The sequence below is a fragment of the Bombina bombina genome, chromosome 9 (genome assembly GCF_027579735.1).
Source record: "Bombina bombina isolate aBomBom1 chromosome 9, aBomBom1.pri, whole genome shotgun sequence".
NCBI classification, from domain to species: domain Eukaryota; kingdom Metazoa; phylum Chordata; class Amphibia; order Anura; family Bombinatoridae; genus Bombina; species Bombina bombina.
This window is the reverse complement of record NC_069507.1, coordinates 11509654-11521905: the sequence shown is the minus strand read 5'-3', so window position 1 is coordinate 11521905 and position 12252 is coordinate 11509654. Positions and strand designations below refer to the sequence as shown.

General features: G+C 40.0%; 1 protein-coding gene across 1 annotated transcript in view; it reads right to left on the bottom strand.

Annotated features, from left to right (window-relative positions):
* Positions 1–12252, bottom strand: part of PIK3AP1 (phosphoinositide-3-kinase adaptor protein 1) — a 399421-nt gene that overhangs the window by 90046 nt on the left and 297123 nt on the right. The window contains exons 11-12 of the mRNA XM_053691876.1: positions 9298–9366; positions 2443–2648 (exon numbers count right to left, since the gene is read on the bottom strand). Coding sequence (XP_053547851.1) covers positions 2443–2648; positions 9298–9366 — 275 coding nt within the window. The remainder of the gene's footprint in view (positions 1–2442; positions 2649–9297; positions 9367–12252) is intronic.

Genomic DNA, 12252 nt, shown 5'->3' with positions numbered 1-12252 from the left:
GACATATATGGCTTTGGCATTGCTTTCTGGTAATTAGAAAGCCGCTAAATGCTGCTGCGCATCACACGTGTATTATGGCTAGCAGTGAAGGGGTTAATTAGGTAGTTTGTAGGGAGCTTGCAGGGTTAATTTTAGCTTTAGTGTAGAGATCAGCCTCCCACCTGACACATCAGACCCCCTGATCCCTCCCAAACAGGTTCCTTCCCTCCCCCACCCCACAATTGTCAACCGCCATCTTAAGTACTGGCAGAAAGTCTGCCAGTACTAAAATAAAATTTTTTTTTTAATTTTTTTTAGCATATTTACATATGCTGTGGTGTAGCATCCCCCCTTAGCCCCCAACCTCCCTGATCCCCCCCAAAACAGCTCTCTAAGTTTTTTTGTTTTGTTTTTGTTTTCTGTAGTGTAGCTTTCCCCCCCCACAGACGAACCCCCACCACCTGCCTGATCTTTTTTTTTAAAAAACTTTTATCCCCCTTTTTTGACAGTTTTACTAAAACTTTTTCTGTTCCCACCTGCTCCCTCCCCGTGCACGCACCAACCCCCGCCCTCCCGTGCACGTGCGCACGTCCGTGCGCACCACAGCCATCCCCGCCCACGATCCCAATATTTTCCTTTAACTCCCTGAGTATCCATAGTGAGTCACTCTGAATCTGCTATAACTTGGGCTTAAGTAGCAAAGGCTATTTTCTCTCCCTCTGTATATAGATTTATTCTTCTAAAATAGTGTATTGACACATAATTGTGTATTTATGTGATGTGTAGTCAAATATCAAGTTGTAACACTGTAGAAATTGTTTTTAAAATGAAATAGACCACTAGGTGTCGCTTATATTGGAAAATTGTTTTGAGAAATGAGGTAAATCTGTGAATAGCTACACCTGTGGTGATGTGTATATAAAAGAGGTGTATATTGTAATAAGGTCATATGATTAGGGGCAATTGAGCCCGAAACGTCATGTTTTTCCTCCTGGTACTGAATACAGTTTGAATATAGTTTGCCTTTGCTGTGCTGCTGAGTTTATAGACTTTTGGATTGTTTGGAGTCTTTAAGCAGTGGCTCCTTCAGCTTGCACATGGATAACCATTGGTATTGGAGAATATCTTGTTATACGAAGTGTTTGACTTGGAACGCTGTGTTCTTTTGCCGCCATGCATAACGCCCCTTGTTATGACCAAATAACTCAATCTTTGTTTCATCAGTCCACAGCGCCTTCTTCCAAAATGTTTGCATACCTCAAGCGACTCTGTTTGTGGCGAGTGTGCAGAAAAGGCTTCTTCCGCATCACTCTCCCATACAGCTTCTCCTTGTGCAAAGTGCGCTGAATTGTTTGATGACACCATTTGCAGTAAGATGATGTTGTGGGTCTTTGGAGGTGGTCTGTGGGCTGTTTTTGACCGTTCTCATCATCCTTTGCCTCTGACATTTTACTTGGCCTGCCACTTCTGGCCTTAACAAGAACTGTGCCTGTGGTCTTCCATTTCCTCACTATGTTCCTCACAGTGGGCACTGACGGCTTAAATCCCTGTGATAGCTTTTTGTTGCCTTCCCCTAAACTATAATGTTGAACAATCTTTGTTTTCAGGTCATTTGAGAGTTGTTTTGAGGCCCCCATGTTGCCACTCTTCAGAGGAGAGTCAAAGAAAACAACAACTTGCAATTGGCCACCTTAAATACCTTTTCTCATGATTGGATGCACCTGTCTATGAAGTTCAAGGCTTAATGGGCTCATCAAACCAATTGTGTGTTCCAATTAATTAGTGCTAGGTAGTTACCGGTATTCAAATAAACAAAATGACAAGGGTGCCCAAATTTATGCACCTGTCTAATTTCGTTTGGATGCATATTGCACATTTTCTGTTAATCCAATAAACCTCATTTCACTACTGAAATATTACTGTGTCCTTCAGTTATTTGATAGATCAAAATGAAATTGCTGATCCAAACACCCAATTATTTATAAATGAAAATCATGGAAATTGTCAGGGGTGCCTAAACTTTTGCATACAACTGTATATATATAAAATATGTTTAGTTACATAATCTCTAAAGTAGTCCAACATTAAAAAAACGAAAAATTGTAGACCTTGTCAATTGTAGACCTAGGCATGTTTCTTTTACTGTTCCTTTACACCCATCTCCCCAACTCCCCCCCCCCCCCCACGGTAATCTGTTTGGCTGTCCAGTATTTTTTGGAAGGGTAGCTGGCAACCCTAATTAGCAGGCCGAGGACATCTGCATTCAGCCATACACAGAGTTACTGTATATATACACTGATATAATCCAGTATTTAACCAATCAACACACACTCACACATTCTTACACTACACACCCAGAATGCTTTGCTTCCAAAAATAGTTATTTCCATTGCCCGCAGCTGTCTGATAACTAAACCCTAATGTTTAATAACGGGAAGACACTGCAGCGCACAAGGACCGTACCTGCTGGTATCTAAAGGAATCAGACCTTTTCTTTTGATTTAGTTGCCACTCTTTAAACTGAAGCAAGGCCTCATCAACAGTGATTATTCCAAGCTTTACTCTTTCCTGTAATGTAATTAGTTCCCGTTGGCCTGGGGTTTTCATGCCAACAAATGGGTCATATACACTTGACTGAGGTCTGTCTCTTCTTAACTTGACACTTGAGCCTGGAAAAGAAAATCAATGTTAATATTAAATAGAAGTTAACTTATTTTCTATATTAAATAGAAATCACTTTGCTATTCATTTTTAAATAACTATTTTCAACTAGAGTCACCATCTTGTGGAACATTAGCTCCATGAAAATGTTTATATGGAATGAGTGCACGAAAGGACAGAAAGGGGGAGATATATATAGAGCCGTCAACCTGAAATACGCTGGAATTCCGCAGCGTAATTGTTGTAAGCTTGATTAAACCTAGTTATCAAAGCCTACAGACTGGCAAAAGTTGAAATTTGTGACGTAACATATGATCCGTCGGTCTCAATCCGACACAGATCGATGCTTACGTCATTACAGATGTTCCAAATACAAATTTGGCTCTGACACCTTTTGCAAGTTAACAAATTTCTAACAGGTACGCTTGCCGCTATTCCGGCCCAGCATACCTGGTTTTCAATCCGCCACCCTGGAGGCCGCGTATGCCATAGGAATCAATGGGAGTCTGAAAGCAGCTTATGTTCAATGCTGCCAGATATCCCATTGATTTCTATGGTAGAAAACAAATTACGTTTACACCTAACACCCTAACATAAGCCCCGAGTCTAAACACCCCTATTCCGCCGCCCTGACATTGCCGCAACTAAATTAAGTTACTAACCCCTATCCCTCCGCTCCCGGACCCCTCCACAACTAAATAAATGTATAAACCCCTATCACTAAATAAACGTATTAACCCCTAAACCCCTGGCCTCCCACATAACTACCACTAACTAAACCTATTAACCCCTAAACCGCCAGCCCCCCACATCGCCATAAACTAAATGAAGCTATTAACCCCTAAACCTAACAACCCACTAACTTTACATTAAAATTACAACATCCCTATCTTATAATAAATTAAAACTAACCTGTAGAATTAAATTAAACTATATTCAACTATTAATTAACCTACCCTAACTATTATACTAAAATTACATTAAACTACCAATTAAATTAACTATATCACATATTAAAAAAAACTAACCCTACTGAAATTATTTAAATCTACAATTAAAAATGACTAAATTACAAAAAAAATTACTAAGTTACAAAAAACAAACACTAAGTTACAAAAAAAAACACAGTGTCAAAAATAAAAACGAATTATACCTAATCTAATCGCCCTATCAAAATAAAAAAGCCCCCCCCCAAATAAAAAACCCTAGCCTACAATAAACTACCAATGGCCCTTTTACCTGTAAAGAAAAATACAAACACCCCCTCAACAGTAAAACCCACCACCCACACAACCAACCCCCCCAAATAAAAACCCTATCTAAAAAAACCTAAGCTCCCCATTGCCCTGAAAAGGGCATTTGTATGAGCATTGCCCTTAAAAGGGCAGTTAGCTCTTTTACATGCCCAGACCCTACTCTAAAAATAAAACCCACCCAAAAAACCCTTAAATAAACCTAAAACTAACCCCCGATGATCCACTTACAGTTTTTGAAGTTCCGCTTGAAGGATCCATCCAGCCGGCAAGAAGTCTTCATCCGGACGGACTCTTCCATCTTCATCCAGACGGCGATGTCTTCATCCATGTGGCCTCTTCTATCTTCATCCATCCGGAATGGAGCGGGTCCATCCTGAGGACATCCGGCGCGGAGCGGGTCCAATAGGATTTGAGCAGCTCTCATCCTATTGGCTGTTCCAATCAGCCAATAGGATGAAAGCTCAATCCTATTGGCTGATTGGAACAGCCAATAGGATTTTAGCGGCTCTAACCCGATTGGCTGATTGGAACCTTTCAGCCAATAGGAATGCAAGGGACGCCATCTTGGATGACGTCACTTGCATTCAAGATCCAGCTTACGGTGGAGACCGTATTGAAGAGGAGCTCCTCGTCGGATGTCTTCAGGATGGACCCGCTCCACTCCGGATGGATGAAGATAGAAGAGGCCGCATGGATGAAGACATCGCCGGCTGGATGAAGATGGAAGAGGCCGCCCGGATGAAGACTTCTTGCCGGCTGGATGGATACTTCAAGCGGAATTTTAATGTAAAGTTAGCGGGTTAGGTTTAGGGGTTAATAGCTTAATTTAGTTTATGGCGATGTGGGGGGCTGGCAGTTTAGGGGTTAATAGGTTTAGTTAATGGTAGTGATGTGGAAGGCCAGGGGTTTAGTGGTTAATACTTTTATTTAGTTGCGGTGGGGTCCGGGAGCGGCGGAATAGGGTTTAATACTTTTATTTAGTTGCGGTGGGGTCTGGGAGCGGCAGAATAGGGGTTAATACTTTTATTTAGTTGCAAAAACAAAACTTGTAATCTAGCCGATAGTTTCTTAAAAATTTGACACTCTGTCTGAATACTGAAACAAAAATTGTGGATCTCATGTCCCTTTAATTTATTTTATTTTTTATTTATCTTTTTGTTGGTGGCCGGAGTCCTGTTGAAAAAAACCACGGGTGGCTTTGTGTTCCCGAGAAGCGTGACATTTGAGCTGCATTCCCCCCTCGGTGTGTTTACATGCTGGGAGGGTTTGTGAATTGGCTTGCAGTGAATCGATAGCGGTTTGAGTGATAGGGGTGTATGGTGCGCATAGGTAATTATAAATATGCAGGATTGGATAAACTATTAAGGGTTAAGTGGTGCACTAATTGTTGATTGGGTAATGAACCCTAAACAAAGCAACATTTTTCAATTTTTATAAAGCCTGAAAAAAATGGCTTTTGATAGCTGAGAAATGGGTTTTTTACTCAAATTTTAGATTGACTCCTGTGTGCTGAAGTGTCTATTTTGACTCACATTATTCCCCTTGCCTGCTATAGACCTGGGTTTACAGATCAATTCCTTTGACCAGAGGTGAGCATTGATTTTTCCTTTTGAGATTCTATAAGGCATACCACACTATGGGGTGCCTCCCTTCGTTTACTGTTTTGTAGATGTCTGGAGTGCGGACAATTTTCGATGCTTCCACCTCTCACGACCTTCCTCTTTACATATTATTGGGGTGTATTATTATCTTTTTACTTAATTTTCTTAATTGAACGTATATTGATTGCAATTTATTTCTCGGTGTTTTAATTAGGTAGCGCTGTTAGGATCCGTGTTAGATTGATACACATTTTAAAATCAATAGTCATGTTTTAAAACTAATTAATTCATCCTTAAAGGGACACTAAACCCAAATTGTTTCTTTTGTGATTCAGATAGAGAATGCAATTTTAAACAACTTTCTAATTTACTCCTATTATCAATTATTCTTCATTCTCTTGATATCTTTATTTGAAAAAAGAAGGCATCTAAGCTAAGGAGCCAGACAATTTTTGGTTCAGACCTTGGACAGTACTTGTTTATTGGTTTATTGCATTTAGCCACCAAATAGCTAGCACAACCCAGGTTATGAAAAAAATGGTGGCTTCTAAACTTACATCCTTGCTTTTCAAATAAAGATAGCAAGAGAATGAAGAAACATTGATAATAGGAGTACATTAGAAAGTAGCTTAGAAATGCTGCTGTATCTGACTCATGAAAGAAAACATTTGGGTTCAGTGTCACTTTAACAGTACATATCTTGTTCCACTGCCTTTGTTCCTCATTCTTATTTATGGGTAATTATTTACCCTTTGTTTGTAAAGCATGGGCAGCTGTGATCCACAGCTCCAGGAAAACTAGCAGCAGAACACTTGTATAATGTATTAGTAAATGAGAGCTCAGGTCAGCTTCCTGTTGTCAGTCAGAGCAGTTCCCTGCAGAACTCCATCATATCTGTGCCCAGAGAATGCTCCTCTCAGCTTGTATTACCAAAAAGCTGTAGATTCCTTTTAAAGGTAAAACGACTTAGGTCAGTTAAGTATTATATTCTTTTTCCAGTCTTTTATTTATTGATTAAAGTTGTACAAAATTTACTAAGCAGTATATTAATATTTATTTCAATTTGTTGTTGTTAAAGTGAAGGTAAACGTTGATGAATGAAAGCCCGGTTTTTAAAACTTACCTTTCTTCTCTTCACAGCCGCAGCAGCTTCCCCCGCACGGAGATCCTCTTTTCACACGTCAGCATTGACTAATTCAGCTTCCTCCAGTCACGGCTTTCCCCCCAGGGGAATCATTGCCTGAGGCCATGCCGTGATTGGAGGAAGACGGATTAGTCATTGCTGACGAGTGAAGAGAGGATCTCCGGGTGGGGGAAGCTGCTCTGGCTGTGAAAAAACAAAGGTAAGTTTATTAACAAAACTGCTGCTTTCTAAACTTTGATGAATAAAGGTGCCCCTGTTTTTAATAGTATTTTTAAAAACCGGGCTTTCATTCATCAAAGTTTACCTTCACTTTAACCCCTTAACGACCGAGGACGTGCAGGGTACGTCCTCAAAAAAAAGGCAGTTAACGCCTGAGGACGTACCCTGCACGTCCTCGGTGTGGAAAGCAGCTGGAAGCGATCCTGCTCGCTTCCAGCTGCTTTCCGGTTATTGCAGTGATGCCTCGATATGGAGGCATCCTGCAATAACTCTAGATGGCCATCCGATGCAGAGAGAGCCACTCTGTGGCCCTCTCTGCACCGGACATCGATGGCCGGTATCGTTGGTGGGTGGGAGCCGACTTGGGAGGCGGGTGGACGGCTATCGATGGGCCGGGTAATGTAGAGGGGGGCGGGATCGGGGGCAGGGCCGATGGGGGCGCGCACGGACGCGCGCGCGTGCACGGGGGGCGGCGGGCGGGTGCGTGCACGGGGCGGGAGCGGGTGGGAACGCTACACTACAGAAAATATAACTGTGCATAAAAGTTTGAGAAAGGGGTATTTTTATTTGAAATATAAATCGAAGGTATCTAGGAGGGGGTGGGGGGTTGGTCTTTGGTGGGGCAGGGAGCTACACTACAGAAAAGGGGAAAAATAAAAAAATATAATCAATTTTATTCTAAACTGGGTACTGGCAGACAGCTGCCAGTACCCAAGATGGCGGCTATTAAGACAGAGGGGGAGAGTTAGAGAGCTGTTTGGTGGGGGATCAGTCAGGTTGGGGGCTAAAGGGGGGTCCTACAGAGCAGCATATGTAAATATGCCTTTTCTTTAAAAAAAAAAAAGCCCAAATATAGCTTTTATTTTAGTACTGGCAGTTTCTGCCAGTACTTAAGATGGCGGGGACAATTGTGGGGTGGGGGAGGGAAGAGAGCTGTTTGGGAGGGATCAGGGGGTCTGATGTTTCAGGTGGGAGGCTAAGCTCTACACTAAAGCTAAAATTAACCCTGCAAGCTCCCTACAAGCTACCTAATTAACCCCTTCACTGCTAGCCATAATACGTGTGATGCGCATTTAGCGGCCTAAGTACCAAAAAGCAACGCCAAAGCCATATATGTCTGCTATTTCTGAACAAAGGGGATCACAGAGAAAAATTTACAACCATTTATGCCATAATTGCACAAGCTGTTTGTAAATAATTTCAGTGAGAAACAAAAAGTTTGTGAAAAAGGGAACTTTTTTTTTTATTTGATCGCATTTGGCGGTGAAATGGTGGCATGAAATATACCAAAATGTGCCTAGATCAATACTTTGGGTTGTCTGCTACAGTAGACTAAAGCTAAAATTAACCCTACAAGCTCCCTACAAGCTCCCTAATTAACCCCTGCACTGCTGGGCATAATACACGTGTGGTGCGCAGCGGCATTTAGCGGCCTTCTAATTACCAAAAAGCAATGCCAAAGCCATATATGTCTGCTATTTCTGAACAAAGGGGATCCCAGAGAAAAATTTACAACCATTTGTGCCATAATTGCACACGTTGTTTGTAAATAATTTCAGTGAGAAACCGAAAGTTTGTGAAAAAGTGAACGATTTTTTGTATTTGATCGCATTTGGCGGTGAAATGGTGGCATGAAATATACCAAAATTGGTCTAGATCAATACTTTGGGATGTCTTCTAAAAAAAATATATACATGTCAAGGGATATTCAGGGATTCCTGAAAGATATCAGTGTCCCAATGTAACTAGCGCTAATCTTGAATAAAATGGTTTGGAAATAGCAAAGTGCTACTTGTATTTATGGCCCTATAACTTGCAAAAAAAGCAAAGAACATGTAAACATTGGGTATTTCTAAACTCAGGACAAAATTTAGAAAATATTTAGCATGGGTGTTTTTTGGTGGTTGTAGATGTGTAACAGATTTTGGGGGTCAAAGTTAGAAAAAGTGTGTTTTTTCCATTTTTTTCTCATATTTTATAATTTTTTTTATAATAAATTATAAGATATGATGAAAATAATGCTATCTTTGGAAAGTCCATTTAATGGCGAGAAAAACGGTATATAATATGTGTGGGTACAGTAAATGAGCAAGAGGAAAATTACAGCTAAACACAAACACCGCAAAAATGTAAAAATAGCCTTGGTCCCAAACGGACAGAAAATGAAAAAGTGCTGTGGTCATTAAGGGGTTAAATGATAAAAAAAAAATTAAGGCAGCAAATAGCATATGATTAAACACACATTCTTACTTTATCAGATCTAGTACAAATGCTCCAACAACTTCTGAATTTATTTTAAACTATTAAAGTAAAGCCAGTTTAATTATTTTTTTTTCTTTTTCAAAGCTGAAAGCTAAAATATTGAGTTTAAAGTCCCTTTAATACATTTTGCCCTCAGTTACCAGAATGTGAGAACCTCTGTACGTAGTAAACCTACCTCTCCTGGGCTTGTGTAAGGAATCTACGTAGATATTTTCTTGCCTTGTTTGAGTCTTCTCTGTAAAAACTAAAATGAACAATTTGTGACAAAAAATGGTTATTTATTTAAATATCATTGTAATTCTCTTCTAATATTTGCAGGTTATAAAAAATTAAACAGATATAATTCATGGAACAGCTAGAACAGATGTTCATATGTTTAAAGGACAGTCTACTCCAGAATTTCTTCTTGTTTAAAAAGATAAATAATCCCTTTATTACCCATTCCCCAGTTTTGCATAACCAACATGATAATATTAATATACTTTTTACCTCTGTGATTACTTTGTATCTAAGCCTCTGCAGACTGCCCCTTATCTCAGTTATATTAATACACTTTTTACCTCTGTGATTGCCTTTTATCTAAACCTCTGCAGACTGCTCCTTATCTCAGTTATATTAATATACATGTTACCTCTGTGATTACCCTGTATCTAACCCTCTGCAGACTGCCCCTTATCTCAGTTATATTAATATACTTTTTACCTCTGTGATTACTTTGTATCTAAGCCTCTGCAGACTGCTCCTTATCTCAGTTATATTAATACACTTTTTACCACTGTGATTACCCTGTATCTAAACCTCTGCAGACTGCCCCTTATCTCAGTTATATTAATATACTTTTTACCTCTGTGATTACCTTGTATCTAAGCCTCTGCAGACTGCTCCTTATTTCAGTTATATTAATATACTTTTTATCTCTAAGATTATCATGTATCTAAGCATCTGCAGACTGCCCCTTATCTCAGTTATATTAATATACTTTTTACCTCTGTGATTACCCTGCATCCAAGCCTCTGCAGACTGCTCCTTATCTCAGTTATATTAATATACTTTTTAACTCTGTGATTACCTTGTATCTAACCCTCTGCAGACTGCTGCCTTTTCTCAGTTATATTAATATACTTTTTACCTCTGTGATTACCTTGTATCTAAGCCTCTGCAGACTGCCCCTTATCTCAGTTATATTAATATACTTTTTACTTCTGTGATTACCCTGCATCCAAGCCTCTGCATACTGCTCCTTATCTCAGTTATATTAATATACTTTTTACCTCTGTGATTACCTTGTATCTAAGCCTCTGCAGACTGCCCCTTATCTCAGTTATATTAATATACTTTTTACCTCTGTGATTACCTTGTATCTAAGCCTCTGCAGACTGCCCCTAATCTCAGTTATATTAATATACTTTTTACCTCTGTGATTAACTTGTATCTAAGCCTCTGCAGACTGCCCCCTTTTCTCAATTATATTAGTATACTTTGTACCTCTGTGATTACCCTGTATCTAAGCCTCTGCAGACTGCCCCTTATCTCAGTTATATTAATATACTTTTTACCTCTGTGATTACTTTGTATCTAAGCCTCTGCAGACTGCCCCTTATCTCAGTTATATTAATATACTTTTTACCTCTGTGATTACCTTGTATCTAAACCTCTGCAGACTGCTCCTTATCTCAGTTATATTAATATACCTTTTACCTCTGTGATTACCCTGTATCCAAGCCTCTGCAGACTGCTCCTTATCTCAGTTATATTAATGTACGTTTTACCTCTGTGATTACCTTGTATCTAAGTCTCTGCAGACTGCTCCTTATCTCAGTTATATTAATACACTTTTTACCTCTGTGATTACCCTCTATACAAGCCTCTGCAGACTGCTCCTTATCTCAGTTATATTAATATACTATTTACCTCTGTGATTACCTTGTATCTAACCCTCTACAGACTGCTCCCTTATCTCAGTTATATTAATATACTGTTTACATCTGTGATTACCTTGTATCTAAGCTTCTGCAGACTGACCCTTATCTCAGTTATATTAATATACTTTTTACCTCTGTGATTACCCTGTATCTAACCCTCTGCAGACTGCTCCTTATCTCAGTTATGTTAATACACTTTTAACCTCTGTGATTACCCTGTATCTAAGCCTCTGCAGACTGCCCCCTTATCTCAGTTATATTAATATATGTTTTACCTCTGTGATTACCTTGTATCTAAGCTTCTGCAGACTGACCCTTATCTCAGTTATATTAATATACTTTTTACCTCTGTGATTACCCTGTATCTAACCCTCTGCAGACTGCTCCTTATCTCAGTTATGTTAATACACTTTTTACCTCTGTGATTACCCTGTATCTAAGCCTCTGCAGACTGCCCCTTATCTCAGTTATATTAATATACTTTTTACCTCTGTGATTACCCTGTATCTAAGCTTCTTTAGACTGCCCCTTATCTCAGTTACATTAATATAATTTTTCCCTCTCTGATTACCTTGTATCTAAGCCTCTGCAGACTGCCCCCCCTTATTTCAGTTCTTTTGACAGAGTAGATGAGCAAACACTCACTATCTGAAACTGACAAAAGAGCTAACACAACTTGGCATATTGGATGGCACTCACAAAATTAAGCTTGGCTGGTGCACAGATAATCATAAAACTGGGGCAAATTTGATCATAGAAAGAGCTAGATGAGTGCACTAGCAGAATGAGGCTTGGCAGAGAAGCGTGCACTAGCAGTATGAGGCTTGGCAGAGAAGCGTGCACTAGCAATATGAGGCTTATCAGAGAAGCGTGCACTAGCAGTATGAGGCTTGGCAGAGAAGCGTGCACTAGCAGTATGAGGCTTGGCAGAGAAGCGTGCACTAGCAGTATGAGGCTTGGCAGAGAAGTGTGCACTAGCAGTATGAGGCTTGGCAGAGAAGCGTGCACTAGCAGTATGAGGCTTGGCAGAGAAGCGTGCACTAGCAGTATGAGGCTTGGTAGAGAAGTGTGCACTAGCAGTATGAGGCTTGGTAGAGAAGTGTGCACTAGCAGTATGAGGCTTGGCAGAGAAGCGTGCACTAGCAGTATGAGGCTTGGCAGAGAAGCGTGCATTAGCAGTATGAGGCTTGGTAGAGAAGTGTGCACTA